The sequence below is a fragment of the Cervus canadensis genome, chromosome 5 (genome assembly GCF_019320065.1).
Source record: "Cervus canadensis isolate Bull #8, Minnesota chromosome 5, ASM1932006v1, whole genome shotgun sequence".
In the NCBI taxonomy this organism is placed as follows: Eukaryota; Metazoa; Chordata; class Mammalia; order Artiodactyla; family Cervidae; genus Cervus; species Cervus canadensis.
In genome coordinates, this window is record NC_057390.1 from 22119372 (window position 1) to 22141781 (window position 22410).

A 22410-nucleotide genomic window follows, 5' to 3' on the forward strand; every position below is an offset into this window, starting at 1 on the left:
CAGTCTATATAGCAGGTTGCCAAGAGTCAGACATAACTGAGCATGCATGCATGATATGCCTGTTGACCTCAGAGAACTTTGGTCTGAGGGCCATACATCCTTCATTGCATTCATCAATATCCTTGATCTAGAAGCAAAGTCATCATTCTCTTTCCATCTGACGAAATCACTGCTAGACATCCAGGGACTCCTGAGCTCAGAAAACACAGGCACATGTCTAGGGCCTTCTATTAACATATTATCAAAGAAAAAGAGAGATGTAAATTTGGTGAAATAATTTTAGAGTCACACATCTGGATCCAATTATATCCCACTTCTATATTCATTCTATGAATTCATTTAATTTCATATGGTCTCCATTTGCTTAGTTGTCAATATATATATTAAAAAAAAAAAAAAAAAACTAGATGACCTCTGATGTGGTCTTCCAGAGCTACCAGGAGTTCTAAGCAGTGTGAGAAGTGATGAGAAGTTCTAGAAAAAGGGGCAGGGGCAGCTGCACAGCCAGGAGAAGACAGACAGAAAGAAAGAGAGAAGAGTTACCAACTGCATCCAATATCAACTCTCAGATTTCAGCTCCAGGTGGTCCATGTCAACCAACATTTGAAAAGTAGAATTTGGAAGAGTTCAGTTCAATTCAGTAGCTTAGTTGTGTCCAACTCTTTGAGACCCCATAAAGCGCAGCAGGCCAGGCCTCCCTGTCCATCACCAACTCCCAGAGTTTACCCAAACCCATGTCCTTTGAGTCGGTGATGCCATCCAGCCATCTCATCCTCTGTCGTCCCCTTCTCCTCCTGCCCCCAATCTTTCCCAGCACCAGGGTCTTTTCAGATGAGTCAGCTCTTCGCATCAGGTGGCCAAAATATTAGAGTTTCAGCTTCAGCATCAGTCCTTCCAATGAACACCCAGGACTGATCTCCTTTAGGATGGCCTGGTTGGATCTCCTCGCAGATTTGGAAGAGTGGTGACCTGCAGTTTCTGAGGAACACAGATGACCGAGCCCCTGGGCTCCTCCCCAGACTTTACCCTTTTGCCCTTGTCTGATGCCACTCGCTCCGGGGGCTCTACCATGAAGCAGAGAGGAAGTGGTGGCTGGTGTGTAGAGTAAGCAGCCTGATTCTCTAAACCTGCTAAAAGTGGGCGCTGTCCATTGAACAGAGCAGAGCCAAAGGGGGCCCTGGGTCCTGTGCCTTAAGGGGAAGCAGAAGTGGGCAGCTGAAAAAGCTTCAGGGAGAAAGCACCAGAGCCTTTTGGTGCTCAAGAGGGAAAGGAAAACCACCTGTGATGGTGCAGAACCCACACCCATCAAATATAAGGAAGGGACAGGTGGGCAGGGGCTGTGTTCCGTGCCTCACCTCTGAGGCCGATACAGCGTCTCTCCTTCAAGGCGTGCTGGAAACTCATCATCCACTTTGGTTTCCCATGTAAAACACATGTGTGCAATGGCTTCTGCTATCTCTTGTTCCAGATCCACAGGCCCCATGGCGTGGTCCTGACTGGGATATGCAGCTGGTCTGATATTTGGAAATGGCCCTAGCCTTGCTCTGGGGTGGTCCTTGTCATAAATTAGCTGGGGCTTGTTTACATGTTTTAAAAATAGCAAGACTCTGCTTATTTCAAAGGCCTTTTCATTCTTTGAGAATGAACTAAAATGCCTCCTCCTCCAAGAAACCTTTTCCAGTGTTCTCTTCTTCCTCTCAACTCTAGAGCACTGGGCTTATTAGACAGCCACAGCCACCTATCTTATTCGACCCAGTATTTAGGTGTTCTAGACTGTACATCAACAAGAACAAAGAGCAAGACTTTGGAAAAGCCTCAAAAACTGGTACCATCACCTACTCACTCTTGGACAAGTTTTTTAACTGAACCATAGTCTTCATCTTTAAGTCAGGATCAGGATGTTTCCTTGCATGGGTATTACATGAGAAAATAGGTAAAGTGCCTAGACTGATGTCTGGAACATATTGGGTGTTCAACAAATGTCAAATAACTCCTCTTTAGCATCTGCATTCTCTGAAAAGCTCAGTGCAGTGCATACACTAAGTGCTCAATAAATGTCATAGTTGTGTTAAAGTAAATTGCTGAATCACCCTCATGTCTGTTAGACTTCATCTCACATTAGGTTCAACCATGAGATTATTTTTCTGACTTCACACACAATGACATCTATAAAGTGATGAATTTTTGTCTTTTCTAAAAAATTAAGATGGATTCCAATATTTACATTTTATGTTTCTATGTCTATTACATATGCAAAAATAAATGTTTGTCTGAAGGAGTATCACACTAGTTTTCTAGGTGAATGGTATGAATACTCCAAAATGACACAGCAGAAGCCATTCAAGATTTTAAGGATATCATTTCACACTAAGGGACATATCTCATCCATTTCTCAGAAGACTTAAGCTAAATTTTCAAGAAACTTGTTACATTTGCTGCCCTGGAAGTAAAATTTCAGGGTGCCAGTTTATCTTTGCCTCTGTATGGCTACTTTCTAGCCCTCAACTTCAGTAGCCTGGCTCCAGTTCCCGGGCACTTCCCCACCAGAAGGGCCCTCTAGGGGCACTAGCTGGACAGGACTTTCACTTCCTCTCCACCTTCCTGTGTTCTAGGTCCTCAGGACTTCTCTATCTGCCAGATGATCTGATAAACCAATCCAAGTTAATAAATGAACAGATGCGAATGGTTTGGGGGATGAATGGGAACTCTTTTCTAGGTAATCCCATTGCGTTCTATTAGGGATTTATTAGACAGAATTACTTTATTCAAATGAATATCTGTAATAGTAAGAATTCCTGATCCTACACTGGTCGCCAGATAAATGCTTTGAATTCAGGCATGTTTTGGGCTTCCCAAATCACTTTCTAGGCAGCTGCCTACAATGTACTTGCCCCTGCTCACAAACACACTTTCATCACTTCAGCTGCTTTTCATCACTTCAGCACTTTTCCCCTCCCCCATGGTCTCCTCTTCCTCCTGAAAACTGGCTACACAGTTTCAGATGAAGAGAAAAAGGGATTCTCATGAAACTTTGTACTTACTATAGTCTCCTGACTGCACCCATCAAAGGAGAAATCACAAATGTAGACATAAAACACTTAAGGGTTCAATACAGAGTTGTCAGCAAAGAGAGCCTACAGAAAACACTTGAAGCACAAGAGCTGGGAGCAACTGTCTTCCAAATTGAATCAACACACTAGTAAAAGACGCCTGATCTCATCTGTATTCTCAACTGCTGGTGATGAAAACATATCAGTAAGAGTAGTTTACCCTAGGAGTCTCCAGTTCGGAAAAAAGAGCAGCTTGATATTCAAACTCTGCTGAGAATCTAAGTCATTTATTAGTTGAAGTTTTCAAAATACGTGTTGTATAAAATATTTTTTGTGAAGAGTGTGTGTGTGTATGCCCACATGCATGGGAGGCTGAGGACAGAGGGAGGCAGGAAGAGACAGGAGATGCAGACACTTTCACACAAGGAGAGCTATCTTTCGGAAGAGAAAAAAAGAAAACTGAAAATAATCCCACTGCACTTAATGAGGCCCTGAGTCCAGGATAAAATCTCAGAGCAAGACTCTGCAAGCTCACTTTCCCAGAACCTAGTCCATCTTAAAGAGTCAGAGAACAAGTGACATTTGCATCCACTAAACCTGAAGGATGTCTCCGCATCTCTGGGGGTAGATCTCCCTTTGTTAAGAGAGAAAATTGGAAACAGCTAGTTCAGCAATCTACTAGCTTTGTTAGCCCCAAGTTACCACTGAAAATTAGAACCAAACTGATAGGCTGAGGGAATGGATTCTGAAATCTAGAGAAAGTCAGGAGAACATTAGCCACAAGAGGGAGCAGGAGAATCTGATCAGATGGGAGACTACTTGGTACAGGTTATGATGAGGGGTCTGACCATGAGGTATTTACGATATTGAAAGACATTTTGACAAGAGACATTTATCCCTTAGAGGAAAAAAAAAAAAGAAGTTGGAAGGCTCAAGAAGAAGCGAGATCTCAGCACGTTGATTCCTAAGTTTTGTCAGCCCAATGTCAAGCAACAATTTTTAAGAAAAGCAACATAGATACACACTGCAAAAATATCAAATGTGCAAGCTATGTGCTCTACCATCCTCTTTAGTTATGCTTCTTTTTCCACATTTAATTTCTATTTCAACTTAGATCTTGTGTATTTCCATGATGACGGGACAGATTGCTTGCTTCTCACCTACTTGCTTTTCTCCCTCTACCTGAAGGCATCCCAGAGAAAGGGCCTGTTACTGAACTACACCATGAAAACCAGATGGTACAGTCCCCAAATGCACTTACTTTGAGAATAACCCATCCATAAGCTAAATGCATGCTTTATACTTTCTTTAAAGGGGAAATGCAACTTGGTAGGATCTACAGAGATTTTTTCACCATTTATTTTGTCAAAGAAACAGATTAAGTACTTACAGGGAAGGAGATATGTGCGTTTACTTTGCAAGATAAATAAAACTATTTTTGTCTGGTAAAAAACATGTTAAATATAGCTTGCTAACAAAATGCTGAAGCTCTCTTGAAATATTTAATTTTCAAAACATAGTGAGTTATTAGAGAGAGCAATGAATACAATTCCTACAAATAGTCCTGTAGGTGTTACTGACTATACTTCACCTTCCTTTTGTAATTTCACTTTCTTTTTGTCATTGTATTTGGAGTTAAACCACTGCTGGGGCCATGCATTTTTCTTCCCTTTCATGATCAACATAAGGGTTATCCAGTACTTAATCTGAAAAGATACAGTAGAAACCATTAAATAGGTAGACACACAGATGTAAAGCACAGCCTTCAGATTCTAATTCATTACACTCCTCTTTTAGCCCTGTTAAGGCTTCAAGGCAGAGTAAGGGAAGTCTGATTGTCACGGACACTCACATCCTCTGCTGTCCCTACACAGCTCAATAGTGAAGAACAGTTTACCTCTGTGCAGGTTTTTGTTGTTTGTTTGTTGGCTTTACTTTTTCCCTAGGAATTGGTCATGCCATATTTAATCAAAGAGCCAGTTTAGGAGAGAAAAATCAAGGCTCCTTCTTTAGTAGGTGGGAGAAATAACGAACTAGCCCTCAGATCCAAATGGAATCCTTCAAGCAGGCATAGTCCCTAAAATGAAAACCATTTAAGAAAATACATTATGCTTCTGATGAAATAAGCGGATCTGTCCCCGCCTTCTCATTCAGGAGGCCCCAAAGATGGAGCGAGCTAGTTCTCTTCCTTCCTCTTTTTTCATGCTAACCTCAAAATTAAGCAAACCAATAGAGGTAAATCCAAGTAACAAAGAGGAACCTAAAAGCAATCATTCCTATTGCAGCTTTGTTTTCTTTTCTGAAATGAATGAAATATCTAAATATATTTTCCTCCCTCTTTGCCTGACTTGCTGCAGGAGCAGCTCTGAGAAAGAGAAACCTGCAAGTGAGGAGTGAGTGTGTATGTTACGGGGTTCTGGATGGGAGGTGTGCTTTCAGAATCCCCTCCTGATTGCTCTCCATTTCCCTCAGGATATCTTCACACAGATACTACAGGGTGGATGTTCAATTGCTCTCATTTGAGAAACTCAAGCTATGCCTTTAACCAGATCTGATCAGGCTCTCCACCTACTCCACCAGCTCCTCCATGACACGGATGTCTGTACTGTCTTTACCACCGTCATTTTTTAAAAAGCTCTTTCCACTACACCTACTGATATCCTTCTTTCTGTGTGTGTTTTTAGTCTTTACACCTCCAGCAGGACAAAGTTTGTATTGTTATATTCACAACCACTAGTGGCTGACTAGCAGTAGAGAGATAGCGCCTACAAGGGAGCCAGGCATAGGGGGGTTAAATAAATACCTAGTGCAAAACCGGACTTTCTTTCCACCGACTGCGGACACCATGCACAAAGCTTTCTTCACAAAATTCTTTGTTACATTAGATCACTCTGCTCTCAACCCAACCATTGCTACATTGTCTGGAGAGGGAAATACGAATTGCCAGCCCAAGCCATTCATCCAGAAGCCACGAGGGAAGGGGGATTTTATACGCCAAGGATGCACACATACTGTATTTTCAAAAGCATCGCCTGTGCGGATTTGGTTTCCGTAGCCGACTGTCCACCCATAAGACCTCCCTCTTCTTCATTAAGGAGGAGCCAAGAAGGATATCCTCACATCTCAGAACACAGACCATTTCCCCAAGAGCCAGCAAAGCTCCAGAGGCAGAGGCAGATAATGCAGCGGCAAAGTTCCCCTCGAATCTCGGGGGCAAGATGCCTGTGCGCGTAGCATCCCCAACGCACCCTCTAGCTGAGTGTCCAAAGCCTGGGACCCTGTAGCCCACTCCCCCCCACCCCAACCCGCCGCTGCATCCCTCCCTCGCCTGTCCCCCCCGCCCCGGCCACACCTCCCTCCTTTCCGCAGTCCTTACTGAAGGAGCACCCAGGGCTGGCCGGAAAAGAGGAAACTCGCGAGTGTGGGTTTGGGGAAGACCCCAGGGATTACCAGGGGGACGGATGACCACGGAGCTGAGCCCAGTGGGTGGGGACGCCTGGATCCCCAGCAGCGCTGCATTCCGGGTGGACTTCGCTCTCAGCGCCCTGAATCCTCAAGCCCAAGGCGGCGCAGGGTGCAGCACCCCTCCTTAGCAGCCCTTTCTTCCCTCGGCAGGCGGGTACACTCAACGACCGGGCGCACCAGCCCGAGCAATTTCACTCTCCGAGCAGCGCGTACACCCCAGATATGGGTAGGGATACATACACACACACACAATTTAGGAGCCGGTCCTTTGCCAAAGCGGAGGGAAGTGGAGCCTTCTGAACAAATGGAAAATAGTTGGCGGTATCTGACCAAATCCCTTCAGCTGCCCATCAGAAGATCCTACCTGGTCTGGGGGAGTGTGACTGGATCCTTCTCCGGCTCCTCCACGCTAATAGGAAAGACGGCGCACTCCCTCCTTTTTAAATAGCTCCCGAGCTGGGAGAGGTCGCTCCCATCTTCGGGGGGAAGCACAAAGCGGGCGGCGGGGAGGCTCCGGTGCAGCGCCGGCGCGAGCAGGAGCGGCGGCGGCGGGCAGCCGGTGCGCGCGGGCGGGAGGCAGCGCGGAGGCCGGGAGGCTGGGAGGGCCGGGGCCAGGGCGGCGCGCGCGCTCTCCTCCCTCTTTCCCTCCCTCCCTCCCGCGCACACTCGCCCGCCCGCCGCCCGCAGCCTCGCACTCGCTCTCACGCGCGCTCCCCTCAGCCGCCGCCGGCGCCCGGGCCCCCCGCGCGCCCCACGCCGGCGCCCTCGGCCACCGCGGACGAGCGGAGCTGGCCCGTTTCTGAAGCTCCGGGCCAGAGGGGAACAATTCCAGCTTCCCAGCCTCTGCCGCGGAGGTTTGTCGACGTCCTCCCAGCTCTCGGCCCTGCAGTGCGTTCGGGCCGCGCGCGCTAGCGCTTTCCCCGGCGCCCAGCCCGTGGGTTACACGCGCAGACCCGCGCTGCAACTTTTCTTTGCCGCCTTCCTCGCCTCACCCACAGACAGAACCCCAACCCCGGCTTGCCTACCCGTTTCTCACCTCTGAAATTGTTCATCCAGATATATCTTTCTTCCTCCACTTTCTATCCCTCTGCTAAAGAAAGCTTTCTTTTAGCAAGGGGATCCGGGGATGTATCAATGATTTTTCTCTGAAATCCTCACTCGGTGTTTTTCCTACTTATCGGAACTGTCCAGAAATACGCTAGCTAGGAGCTGCTGACACAAGCAGATAAGGAAGAGGGGGGAGGTAATTCCCCAGCCAAGAACTCCGAAAGATTCTCCTTTGTTGGTGTTTCCCTCTAAGATTGCAGCTCACCTGAGAATAAAGACCAAGAGGCTGTTTAATGAGAGAGCCCTGAAGCTTTTAAAACTACAGAGAGGAGTAAAAGCTGAGCAATAAGGTTAAGCTGGGAAACATCTAATGCAGCAATCGACGAACCATTCATTGCCCTTTCCAAGAGAAGCATTATCATTGCCAATACATCACTTCGCCATAATTAATAAAGGAGTACTGCACCAGGCCCTCACTCTCTTGACAGCTCATTCATCCTGAAGAACCCTTAATGATTTGGCAGGATGAAAGGCTAGACCCGCGGTGGAGTTCACAAACCTGGCTGCATATCAGACACACCTGGGAAGCTAGTGAAAAATGCAGATTGTAGCGTCGCATCTCGAGACTCTGATGTAGCTTCTCACACCGGGCTCCAAGTTGGTATTTTTCAAGCACGAGTTGGTGTTCGCCACTCACTGGTGTGGTTTGCTAAAGTGTGGAAGATCAATGGCAGCTGTGTCGGGGGTGAGGGTGGGAGGGAGACGGGAGGATCCGACTCAGAGTTACGTTCCTTAGCAGACTCCCCCCACCCCCACCCCTGTAATTACAGCGGGGCTCTGGGCCGCCAGGTCACAGGAAAAGAGAAACTCTGACTCCAGGAAGCCCGCTGTCTGACTGTGAGGCAAAGAGTGTGAGGGGTAGGAAAAGTAGCCCTCCTTTGCCTTTGTGCCAGTGGTTCACAATTCTGACAGCACCTCAGAATCTCCTGGGGAGCTTTTAAAAATCCCAATGCTTAGGCCACACCCCAGAGAGAGTATCTTGGAATCTCTTGCAAGGGGCAGGGGGTGGGGGTGGGGGGTGCGGAGTGGGGGTGCTCAGGCATCAATAATTATTTTTAAGTTTTACGTTTCCTTGGTTGGTGCCCATGTGTAACCAAGGTTGAGAATCATGTTCTTAAGCCAATGCTCCTCAAGCGTGAACCTGCATATGAATCAGCTGGAGACTGCAGTTTCTTATGCTGTAAATCTGAAACAGGCCTGGTATCTGCACTTCTAACAAACTCACAAGTGATGGTGATGCTGCCTGAATGAGGACCACTCTTTAATTAACAGAGGCATGCAGCCTCCTCCTGGTGGTTGTGGATACTCAGCCTGTTAGAGGCAACTCCAAGCTTCTTGACTTGTATATTCCCAGGAATAATTCTTCCCCAAGAACATGTTCCTTTCCTCTGCGGTGAGTTAAACTTTGTTGGAAGCCACTCTTCACACAAATGCGTTTTTAGACTGCACTGACTAATGGGTATGAATAGAATGACATGTGGGGAGACACAGAAGGTCGCCACCTCCCTGTTAGCATATGTCCTCAGACAAAAATTACTTAGGGTCCTGACTTCAAGAGTGTGAGAGGCAGACATTTGGCTCACACCCAAGGAAAGGGGCTTGAAGAGAAAAGTGACTGCTTTGCAAATGACATTGGGAAAGGCATATAACTAGACTCCACCCATAGGAAATAGGACAAAGCTGACTGAAGGCAACAGCTAAATGAAAATGTGAGTACGTCTCATTGGAATGGATTTTGTAGAAAGGGTGCGGCCTGTTATTGCTATTATGGACCACTTAGTGAAAATTCAGATTTTCTTCAAAGTGTAAGCATGCTTGTGACACATGGGGTGATAAAAGCCCTGTTCTTAAATGTCCTTATTCCAGTAGGGCCCCAAATCTATCTTGTCAGCAGTTGAGAAGGCATTAAGACAACATCATATTCTTTTTATTCTTGTTTTTTCCCCCAATTTAGACTATTTCGGTTAATTTTAATATTTGAGGGGGGAACTACATGCAATGGTCTTCTCTATTTCCTAGAACCATTGAAAGGTAGCCTAGTGACTTGGCACCATTTTTGATTTGGCTCAATTTATGACCCCTTAATTTTTTTTCCTTTCATTTCTCACTAAAGGCATTTTTATAAGAGTTCCTGGGCCCCAAGGCAAATCAAACCTTTCATTCCCTCCTAAATGTCATACATGACTGGATTTTTATTACAAGAATTATCAAAGGCTACATCACTGGCACAAAGCTCTAGGTAAGGAAATAAGCTGTTCAGGCTGTGACTTTGGAAGGAAAAAATGTTGTATGGAGGAAGACAGTGATTTACATTCCAATGGCAATACTGTTTCCTAATTGTATTCTTGTGTATTGATTGCCATTCTTTCCTTTGGACTTGAGAAACAGTTGTGGGCCCTCACTGTTATCTATCCCAAACAGTTGGCATAACCATTTTGCAGACTCCATAGGGATATTATTAAGATTTGGTATATTCTAAAGGTGGTTCAGATTTTCAAGAATGATTTGCCTACAAACCTTCAGGGGATTTTTTTGCAAGCTCATTTGAAACCAAATGAAAATGTTGTGAATTAGACACTACTCATTTGTCCAGCCTATAGGAAAATTAGACATGTGATCAGGGGTATCCCAAATTTTAATATTGTAGTAAAGCAGTCAACAATTTTTCATCATGAGGAAAACAAATACTTCATTGTGATTCGTTTCACTTTGAATTACTTAGGTCAGGTTACCATCTACCATCGTTGTTTTTGGTTTTGTGTTTTTCAGCACTTGGAGCTTTTTCAGTGTATTAATATAGCTCTAACCATCCCCCACATCTTTTCCTACTCTGCCTATGTTCACCATTCACCTCTCTGCTTCTTCATTGGTTTGGTTTGATACTGATTTCCTCATAAGAAAAAAGCATTTTAGCATCCCCAGCCTGGCCAGCCAGAGAGTGGAGCTTAGCTTTAGCCATTATCCTGCACAGGGACCTCAGGTGAAACACTAGACCAGGTTTTCTTTGCTGCTAGTTGGACCCACGGTTTTTGCTTCAAGGGTGACTGTGGGGATTCCTGGTGACTTCTAAGTGCTATGTTCCTCCTCCCTGGGGTCTTGTTCCTGCAATTAAATGTTTACTTCTCTATTTTGTTTTGAACAGTCGGACCCCGTCTCGTCAGTGGCCCATGCTGGTGGGTGGGAGCAGCCTTCCCAGCAGACTCAGTTATAACCCGTTCTTCCTCAGTGCTCTGTCACTGTAGAGTCAACCACTTCCTCTGAATTTGTCACAGTCTCTGCATACCAGAGACCTGCACTTCTGCATTTGAGTAACTTACAGTCAACAGTTGACCTTGTGCAAAATCCTGACACTTTCATTTTTTATTTCTGCCTCGGCACAATGAGGACATTATCTAGTTTGTACTTCCCAAACTTTACCAATGGTGAGTTACCAGTCAGTAACTCAATGGCAGAATCATTATCTAGATCGACTAGTGGGTCAGAGAAGAACAGAGACTGGTTAAGAAAGAGGCTTTGGAGTCAGACTCTCTGGGTTTGAATCTCACCTCTGCCTGTGTGACCTTGGGAATTTTTTTTAACCACAGTATCTTTCTCTGGAAAACCTAGATCATAAATCTCCTTCAGGGAATTATGGAAAGGATAAATGTATATAATGTGCTTGACATATATGTGCTTGCCTGATCACAGAAATTACTCAATAAATGGTATCATTATTATTGGTAAATTTCCATAAAAATTATATCCATGAAGCAAAAAATAAGTTTCTATATAATTAGGTTCAACATAATCAGGCCATCTCATTACTGATAATGATTATGCTGTGGTTTTTGTTATTTGGGCTTCCTTGATGGCTCAGATGGTCAAGAATCTGCCTGCAGTGCAGAAGACCTGGCTTCCATCCCTGGGTTGGGAAAATTCCCTGGAGAAGGGAATGGCTACCCACTCCAGCATTTGTGCCTGGAGAATTCTGTGGACAAGGAGCCTGGCAGGCTACAGTGCATAGGGTCGCAAAGAGCTGGACACAACTGAGTGAGTAACACTTTCATTTTCATGATGTGGTTTTCGTTATATGGAATTCTACACAATGAATAATCCAGGAAAGCGGATGTCCCTATAGTTGAGGGTAGTTTCCCTCTCTATAATGAAAGAAGCTGCTGTGCGCTTTCCAATTTTATAAATGCAGAGTGTGGTTACATAATCAATAAAAGGGATACTGCATCCTTTCTGGATTACAATATTTATTTTCCTATATGTTCCTGTTTTCCTATGATCCCCTCTCTAATATAATCTCATGGTTTAATTTCCAACAGAGCCATTTTCAGCAAATTCCAGTACAAAGAAGATTTTGCTTTTTTGTCACATTAATTTTCTTAACAGAGAACCTTATCTAGGGAACATAAACTTTTTCACTAAGTTTGCACAAAACTTTCATCAACATCGATTCAAGGACTCCATCAATAGGGACTCAGGATGAAATCCCCAGAGTCCTCTGTACCAGGCAGTTTATTCCTCAGAATCCAGTTCTGAAGCAATGTCCCTGAAAGATTGTACTTTAGTTCTTTCAATAAATCTCCTTTCTTTGGCATTGCCTATGATCTATAGCTCCCTCACTGCATCTTCAATTGCTGACCACTGATTAGACTTTTCTGAGAACTGACAATATTTTAGTAGTGACCACAGTGCCCAGACAGTAGCCCTTGAAAATGGTCATAACAAAGATACCTAAGGGAGATATGGACTGAATTTGTGGGTGACTTAAACCATGGTCTTAATGCTGGTGATTCTGCTACCACTGGAGTGTCTGGAAATAATGACATTATATGCTCTTATCTCTTTAAAAACTCAGAATCTTACACAGCATGACCTAAAGTGTCCTTAGCAATTACAAGGAAGGAAAGTTCAGAAACTATATTGTTTCCCCTTCCTTTTAAAATATTATTCTGTCTCACAAAAGTCTTGCCATCTTTGGATTTGTTTAAGAATTTCTGAGAGTGTAGACCAAAATAAGAGTGTAGACCAGTTAGTTGTATAGATAGTAAATTTATTTGACATCTACAACCTAAATTTTAGATAAGAAATTCTTAAGCACTAATGAGGGAACTATGATTACCCTCATTTTTACAAGCTGAGAAACTACAGAGATTTGCCCAACCCTGGCTGCACATACGTATCAGTTGTTTCAAAAAAATACTGAAGTCCAGATCCACTTTTTAGAGATTTTGTTCCTACTGGTCTGGAGTGTGGACACTGGCAGTTTTTTTAAGTTTCTTGGTTAATTCTAGGTTCAGCTGGAGCTAACCACTAGCCTAGGTTCAAATAGCGAATTAGTGATAAAGACAAGTGAAAAACTTCTCTTTACATCTGCCATAATTCTGTTTCTATCCTGCTCCTACATTGAACATTGGTATTCAACAGAACACAAAGATGTGGACTCTTCTTGGAAATTTAAGAGAAATTTAAAATGTTTTAGGGCCTTTTTTGAGTCTCTAAGAGACTCAAGTGGGTATTGTAAATGACCTTACAAAGATAGATGAGCAGGTTGGAAGAGATGATCAATAAAGCAAAGTCTACGACCGCAGGGCCTCTACCTGTCAGACCCCTAGAGCAGCTCTGGGTTCATAGTAGATAAATTAATGAAGCACAAAACTGTCCCCTGACCTATGGGGGGCTGACCTATGTGGACCAAATAGGGGTTTGGGTCATAGGGGAAAATAAACCCTTTGGCCCCTGTCCAGTGCAAACTGCAACTTAATAGCAGTCATCTGCTAGCTACAGTGCAGACCCTAGTTAGCAACTGACAATAGTCACCATATCCACACTGACAGTGCTGCCTGGCCACCTGCTCTGTGATGACAGAGCAGGAGGAGACCACACAGAGATGGCAATCTGACCAAGCCTCAGGCTGGAGCCTGTAAGCTGACCCCTTGTCAGTTATCTCCGCAATTACTTTTAAGCTCTTGTTTGACCCAGTTTGTAAGCATGTCAGAGAATCTCTTATTTCCTATTAAGAGGGGTTCTTTAGGTATGTCTTATATGGATACTGTGCTTATAATTTCATTTATTAATTTTTGAAAATCAAGGAACCAATGGATTTCCTGAGAGGTTTAAAACCAGTCATTAAGCAACTCAAATAAAAAGCCAACATAACTGGGGAGAGCAGAAACAAAACACAGTTGAGAAGTCATATTAATTCATTTTTTCATTCATCTCTTTATGATTCATTCAAAAAATATTTATGAGGACCTATGCTGGGCCAGGCACTGTCCCAGATGCTCAAGGCACAAAAGTCAAAACATTAATAAAAGTACCCACCCTCCTAGGATTTACATTCCACTAGAGAAACAGGCAGAAAGCAAAATAAACAAATTAACACATAGTGTCAGATGGAGATACTCCCATGAAAGAACTGAAGCAGGGAAAACAAGATAAGAGACTTTGGGGAGAAAGTACTAGTTTAGGTGGTCCGTTTTTCAGAGATCAGAGTTAAGACTGCTCACTGACAGCTTGAATCCTTTTTTTGAGAGTCCCAGACCAAAGAAATGATAGAGCACTATGCTTTGAGTGATCATTTGTTCCTGCCTTGAGTTGAGGTTCCTTTAGGAATTCCCACCTCAGAGCTCCCGAATTTCATCAGGGCTAGCTGCAGAGGCCTAGCCACATGGCTTGTACCTCTGCAGTCAAGAGCTTGTGTATGTGTTATAGACCCAAGAGCTGTTCCATAAAGACAAGGCTGCTGCCAGAAGCTGCCCATAAAATGGTTATATTCCTTTCAAGGCAGAATTGCAGCAAGAATTCTAAGTTCCCCTTTGGTTTCATTTAAAGAATAGCATGTAATGAATACATCTGGATGGCAAACATTACACAAGTGAGCTCTCATGGGTAATCCGCTTGCCACACAATTAACACCTCTGGAGCGGAGGGAGGGGAGTCCCTTACGTGTAAATTGATGGTTCCGGTGCTTCTTTCCATGAGTCTGTCATGCCTGCTTTTTCCTTCTTCCTACATTGTTATCTGACATTACACAATCCGGATACCACCTGCACACATATACACACACACTCACACACAAACACAGTCACTCATATCCACGGATCTTAACTGTGGCCAAGTATCTAATTATTGGAAGCATCACCATTTGCAAATATGGAAAGAATAGCCAACCTGTCACTCTTTTCTACTTTTATTTAGCATGAATAGTCTTTTATTTGCCAGATCTTCTATACTTGGTTTCAAGTCTACTTAACAGCTCACAGGCTAACGCAGTTTATGGCCTATTCATTGCTCTCTTTTGAGATGACAACAATAGATTTGAATCTTAAAAAGAATACCTGAATTTCATATTTTATGGATCTTAAAATATATTTTTTGGTTTTCTGGTTTCTTTTGTCAAAAAAAAGCTGTCTTTGAATGTACATATTGCTCAAGAAAAGGCAGATTTTAGATGGAAAAATTATTCAACACTGCAAATGCCTACCTAACTCATATGAAATGATCAGTAAGTATGTGTTAAATAAATGATGCAAATTCATGGGACATGCCTTATTATAGGGCAGTCATTTAAAGAAAATTTAGTAACAGATAACTGAATTTTTAAATTATTCAGGCAGCAGATAGTAAGCAACTATTCCATTCAGCAGCATGAACTAAGTCCTGTGGTCACTAAAAACTGAATTACATACTGCCCATGACCTCTTGGAACTTAGTCTCAGAGCTAGAACTAGACCCTGGAGATTTTTGAGCTTGTGAGTCCTGAAACCAGACACATGCTTTAAGAAGGTGCATCTTAAGTGGATGACCTGTAAGAGTGGTGTGGTCAAGGATAAAGAGACCTACAAGGAGATAGTCACAATCAGCCCACAGAAGGCCAAGTGAAACAGTGACTGGAGAAGAAAGGCAAGAAATAGTTATTTTTCGCCTTGGCTCAATTTTTGGCAGAGCCCCATTCCCCTACTCAGCCCAGTATTTAAAAAGAAACAAAAACAAAAACTGAATTTTCATTTTCAGAGGAATCATCATGGATGATTTCATTTGGAACACATCTGACTTCTATAATGCTGTTAGTATTCTAGAAACTCTCCTTAAAGTGGTCTGCTAACACGGTGGGAGGCAGGGTCACCTTCTCCAGCAGGCAAGGAAGCACTTCACCCCAAGAAGCTGCTCAGGGGTGATGAAGAGCAGAGGACCCCTAGTTGGTTTTAGTATCGTGTTTACATTCTCTGCAGACTTTGCACCCTCTTATTCTTTGTGCCTTAAATTGACTCTTCCCACTGCCTAGTCCCCTGGATGTGCGGCTGTCTTTTAAACTGGTTGTAGAAAGCAAAGAATATCTGGTTGTGTTTGTATGAGAGCTAGAGCTTAATTGTAACCAGGGAACAGGTGAAAAGATTCTGTCTCCTACTCGCTTCTACCTGCCTCTCCATGAGTAAATCTCCAGACATTTAAATCTGCTGTGTGTGAAAGCCAAATGGAGCCAATTTTGATGAAGTATGGACTTTATAAAGAGCCTCTTGCTTGCCTTAACTATAGCTTCTTTTAATATTATTTTAGAAATATACAGAATCGTGAAGGGAATCTGAATGGAATCATTACATTTAATCAAATCTTTTTATCTTTTGATTTTGTATATATTCGAAAGATTATTGTTTGCCAAAAGCAATCTTATTTGTTGGATTAAAAAAAAAGAAAGATAAAGCTGTTTTGATTTTCTGTATGTGTTTCTTACATCTCTTGTGACACGCCCTTGTGCTGTGTTTAGTTGCTTAGTTGTGTCTGAGTCTTTGCATTGCGACCCCACGGACTGTAGCCTGCCAGGCTTCTCTGTCCATGTGGATTTTCCAGGCAAGAACACTGGAGTGGGTTGTCATGCGATCCTCCAAGGGATCCTCCCAACCCGGGGATTGATCCCAGGTCTCCTGCATTGCAGGCAGATTCTTTACCGTTTGAGCCACTCTAACACAAACTAGAAAATTGTACATTTGTCATTATGGGAAATCTAGTGTAAATTTATCACTAATACCACTTGATATTTAAGACTTATCTTTTAAATGGAAAGCATAGGCTAGGCTTTTTTTTTATCTTCATTCCTTGTATTAAGGTAAAATGTTATTTGTGTAAAATTTTAAAACATTTAAGTATGAATTAAATACATTTATTTGAATAAATTTTAAAAGTTATTTATATATAAATACTAATGTTAGAAAAATCCATAATGAATTTTCTGACAAGTTTGGAATCTTCTTTTTCTGTGAGACAGTGTCTTATGATCAGAGCAGATATCAGTTTGATTTTACAGACATGGGCTTGAATTTTGGTATCTACCTGCTTTGCTCAGTGGCTCGGTCATGTCTGACTCTTTGTGACCCCATCGACTGTAGCCTACCAGGCTCCTCTACTCATGGGATTTCCCAGGCAAGAATACTGGAGTGCGTTGCCATTTCCTACTCCAGGATTTACCTGATACCTCAGTTGGTAAAGAATCTGCCTGCAATGCAGGAGACCCCAATTCGAATCCTGGATCAGGAAGATCCACTGGAGAAGGGATAGGCTACCCACTCCAGTATTCTTGGGCTTCTCTTGTGGCTCAGCTGGTAAAGAATCCGCCTGCAATGCAGGAGATCTGTGTTCTATCCCTGGGTTGGGAAAGATCCCCTGGAGAAGAGGACGGCTACCCACTCCAGTATTCTGGCCTGGAGAGTTCCACAGACTGTACAGTCCCTGGGGTCTCAAAGAGCTGGACATGATGGAGCAACTTTCATTTTCATACAATTATAGATAATTATTCATTCACTCATTTTAGAATTTCAAAGTTACTATTAAGCAGAGCACTGTATTAGACATAAAGGGGTCATCAGTGAACATGTGAACAAATGGGGCTTTTATCTTGGGAAAAAAAGGAAATAGCAAAATTACACAACTTTCTAACAGAGGGAGCTGACCGTAGGAGAGTCTGTTAAGGTCTAAAAATGGCTAGGAACTGGCTAAAGGCAGAGGAGGATGAATTCAGTGTAGTCTTAGGCAGAAGAAACTTCAGGTGCAAAGGTCCTGTGTTGAGAAGGAGCAGTCTAGTACTGTTAGTAGGTTGGTGGGAATGTGAGGTGGGGGTGAAGCATAAAAAGTGAGGGAGAGAGAGATGTGAGCAGGGCTACAGGGTAGGAAGTGCAATGCAGTACTATAGTGTTTGGTGTTTGATCTCATTCTTAAGATCAAGATAATCTACCTGTTCATTCTGAGGACTTCTTTTAGTTTCTTATGAAACAATTAGCTTTGTAAGTACTAAACTCCCTTCACTTTCCTACTCTCCTGACTCACACATATCCTCCCAAGTTTGGTATTAAGGGAGAGACTTAATTTCTTAAGTTATGTGTTTTAGACATGATTTTATTTATCACTGTTGTGCCTTATCAGGGGTCACCTGTATGATTATCAATACTCAAATTCTCTACTAGTTTGCTTTTTAGATTATTCGATAGAGTCCCATTCTTTATATGCCCACATATCTTCCAGACATGCTCTTCTAAATTACTTTCATGAACTCATGGATAGGAAGAACTGTTGATAGCCAAAGTGAATAAAAAAGCACTGGCTCAATTCTGGAGTGGAGACAATGCATTTTATGACTTTCAAACACTCCTATCTTTTCACCTGTTTATTTGCTGTGAACATTTCTGCATTGTATTATATAAACAAATTATTGATTATGTCCAGTAAGCTAGCCATTCAGGGATGGGTTGTAAAAGGATAGTATTCAACTGGTTTCTCCTATTTGAGGTCAAGAGAGAAGGCTCCCAAAAAAATTGCTTTAAAAATTGTAAAAAGGTGAGACTGGTATCAAGTTTCCCAGTATCAGTTTACTTCTGAATCATGTACTCCTGGAGTGGAGGAAAGACCACTTGGGAGAAATGGGATGGGGTGGTCTCTGAAGTGGGGCTTTAGTGGGGAAAGGAGATAGGGTCTGCAGACCTCCCAAGGACTCAGGACATGAGGTGGATTTTGTGTGAAGCCATCCTTGGGGAGTCAATCTAAAATAATAGTTCTCTAGTCACACAGAAGTTCCCCAGAGTCTGGAGGAGATGCTGAGTAAAGGGTTCTGTCCAAGGGGGACAGGCAGACTCTACCTAACCATCCTGCGCATGTAACTGATGAGATGGGTCAGTAGCAGGGACCAACGTGAAGGAGATACAACCTTGCCGCAAGAGGTCTTCCCTCCCCTCTTCCCTGCAAAACTACCACAAGAATGTGAAGGAGGGTGGGGAGAAGGCAGACCATATCCTGTATCCCTTTCCTCTCTAAGTCTCTCAAGTAGTGGTTCTCAGCTAAGATGGTACTGCTCCAAAGGGGCACTTTGGAAATCCATTGGGATGTCTTGTTGTCAAAATAATACGGACATTGCCATGGATATTTATGGGGCTGGACCAAGGATGAAACATTATCTTGCAATGTGTAAGATGGCCCCATATGATAAATATTTGTCCTTCATTCCACATACCTTTCAAATGTTCTATGGGGCATTTTTATCAAAGAGTAGAACCTTACTCTGGTTTTTAACGTATGAATCAAGTATCTTTTGCACGTTTCAACTTACATTGATTTTTCCAGGACTATAACTGCTGTGTATATTGAGAAAAGATTTTACTTTGTTTCATTTGGAATTTAACAAGAGCTAGTCACCATTTTGGAAAATCACTTCACCAATGCCAGTGTTACTTGTTAATCAGCATTTATAGCTGTTGCCCTTGGGGTGGTGCTACATCATGGGACAGGCCCCTGCTGCTCCATCATATCTTCTTGGGTGAGACCCAAGTTTCATAAATCAAAAAAACATTGATTTATTAGAAAATATTGGCAGATACTGAGGAGGGCATGGCAACCCATTCTGGTATTCTTGCCTAGAGAACCCCAGGACAGAGGAACCTGATGGGCTATAGTCCATGGGGTCGCAAAGTGTCAGACACAACTGGGCGAATAAGCAGACACATTGGCAGATATCAGAGTTAGGAGGTAGAATTTGAAAAAAGAAATATTCAGGAAATAGGTTATATTCAGGAAATAGTTATATTATCATTTGTTATGAACTGGAAAGTGCTTCATACTTGCTTATTTTTTTCAATTAATTAAATTATTTTTGGCCACAGCTTGCAGCATGCAGAACTTCCCTGACCAAGGATCGAACCCATGCCCCCTGCATTGGAAGTGCCATGTCCCAACCATGGATCACCAGGAAAGTATCAGGTAATTTTACTTCAGAATGTTGAAAAAGTTGCTACAATGCATTTTCACAAAAGGGGAAGATGGGTCTGAAGGAATGATAACCTTTTCAAGTTTGTAACTCTCTAGGACTTACAAAAGCAGGCTGCTATGGCAAGCAAGGGCAGGAGTTGGGAGAGAAATTTAAATCAATTGTGATAATCAGATTGAAATTTAAAAGTAAAGGGAATGAATCAATTACAAGAGGCTCTTTCAATAACTAAAATGGACTGAAAATTTTCTGGACTGATATATACTCTTTAGGAAGAGCTTCCCCAGAGCCCCACTGGAGGCTTTCCTTGGAAAATGACTCAAGGCTCTTTTCTGCAGTTATTGCATCCAGTTGGGTGGCTAGCTGTTGCTGCTATTCAGTCGCCACGTCATGTCCAACTCGACCCCATGGACTGCAGCATTCCATGCTTCTCTGTCCTTCACCATCTCCTGGAGTTTGCTCAAACTCATGTCTACTGACTCGATGATGCTATTCAAACTCATCCTCTGTCGCCCCCTTCTCCTGCCCTCAATCTTCTCCAGCATCAGGGCCTTTTCCAATGAGTCAGCTCTTCCCATCAGGTGGCCAAAGTATTGTCCTTTGAGCTGTTTTGCAGATACTGAAGCCCTCACCAGGTGGAAGAAGTTAACTGTATGCTGCTCACAAGCACATTTACCCCAGACCAGTTGGAACCAGAAGGTGATGATGCTGACTTCCAATGACCTCACCACTAACTAGTCAGAAGACTGTCCACATGTTGATCACACCCTGCTCCTTGAATGATATAAGACTCCTTACTACCCCTGCCAGGCAGGGTGGGACACACAATTTTGAGGGCAGTATCTTGTTGTGGCCCCTTTTGCCTGGCAAAGCAAGAAAGTTAACTCACACGTATTATGTACCTGAAGAAACCTATTTATGATTACTTGACATAATTAAATTATTTCTAAATGGCCCAAGAGAGCATTAAATCTAATAGTGCCTAGGTATTGAGATTAATCATAAACGTTATTGGACTTGGTTGTCAAAAAACAGAATATGAAGGGAAAGAAAGAAGCAGGGTACAAGTCCTAAAAGGTGAATTAAGTTGAGAGTGAAATCCCACCTGGTGCATACCAGGAGGGAAGCTAATTAAGTCTTCTGAAAGGAGTGGAGTGGATCCCCAAGGCTGGCTGGAGGCTGAACTGGTTAGAACATGGTGTTTATTCTGTCCCTTAGGATGCTTATTTGACCCTCAGGAGGGTCAGTTTCAATTTTTTTAGCTTTTTTAGCTTTCTCAATTGTTCATCTTCAGTTTTCACCTCCATTCACTGTTAACCCCAAGCTGCCCACCTTGAAAAAGTCTCCTTCTGTCCAAAGCTGAGAATGTGATGGGGATTGATGGACTCAGCCTCACTACTAAAGGAACAATTCGATGTGACAGGTTTTGCTCTATAGAGCATCATCCTATAGTTTGCACGGTAGCACTGCCCTCCTAAACAAGGGGTGATGTTGCTAAGTGCTGTTACGTATGGCTGGAGAGAAGACAAATGTCTAAACTGTTTCCCACACTTTTCTAAAATATCTTTCTCCTCTTAATTAAAAATATTGGTGGCTGCTGTCTTTGTCTCCTATTTTCTCCCGCAGAATGATGATTTGCTACCTTTCTGCTCTTTTCAGAGGCAACTTCTGCCTTAATTAAAAGAAAAGACATATCTCTTTGCGTATGACACTCACATAAATAACTTCTGTCCTTGTTATTCCTTTCAGAATGCTGTCCACTTTAATTAAATCCTGATTAATTACCATTTTTCCCCATTAGTGGTTTTTGCAATACTTTTGGATTCACTAGCATGTGTGTTCACCATCTTTATCTATTACACTAAATGATATTGAATTTTTGTGGCTCTCACACTCATAATCTTCACAAAATAATTTTTTTTTTTTACAAAATAATTTTTTATAACAAAACTGGATTTAAGACTTTTCATATATGACCTTATGATTGTGCAAAAATAAATTTAATTACTCGAGTATAGGTATAACGTTAAGCAAATTGTTTCAGCCTCTTCGATCTCATGTTGATTATCTATAAAATGAGAATGTGGAACTGAACTCTGCCTCTTCCTTCAATTGAAACATTGAGATTCCATGATATAAAGTCTCACTATTTACTCCTGGTTTCAAAGTTTACTTCACATTATTTGATCCACATTGTGCCTAAGAGAGGTGGTATGTAATTATTGACTTTTCCCTTCATGACTGGGAATTCTCTAAATTTTGTTCAAACTATAGTCATTCATTTTCCCTGAAAGGATAACTTTGAGATAATACTAACTTCAGTGGTACTTAGTTTTTAAAAAATAAGTGGTATTTATGTACTCTTTTACTATTTACTATTATTGAGTTTCCTAGTCATCTAAACAGTTATTTTTAAAATCAAGAACACTCAATTATTTTGATTATGAAGACTTTTCATGTCTTTCCACATGGATCTCTGCTCCTTCTGAAACAGAAGGGACTTTTGGATTGTCATTTCTATTTTTAATTTCTTCTTAACTGAAGTAGCTCTAC

General features: G+C 42.5%; 1 protein-coding gene across 6 annotated transcripts in view; it reads right to left on the reverse strand.

Moving 5' to 3' along the window:
- Positions 1-22410, reverse strand: part of SLC8A1 (solute carrier family 8 member A1) — a 442687-nt gene that overhangs the window by 367724 nt on the left and 52553 nt on the right. For 2 of the 6 annotated variants that reach the window (XM_043468409.1, XM_043468406.1), the window contains exon 1: positions 6880-7120. The exons of 2 other annotated variants lie outside the window; for them this stretch is intronic. Coding sequence is in view for 2 of the 4 variants with exons in the window: in XM_043468405.1 (XP_043324340.1) it covers positions 8143-8181 (39 nt within the window). In the remaining 2 variants the exon portion in view is untranslated. Of the gene's footprint in view, positions 1-6879; positions 7121-8142; positions 8261-22410 lie in introns of those variants that run through there. 2 more of the 6 variants (XM_043468405.1, XM_043468410.1) reach the window with 2 other exon arrangements.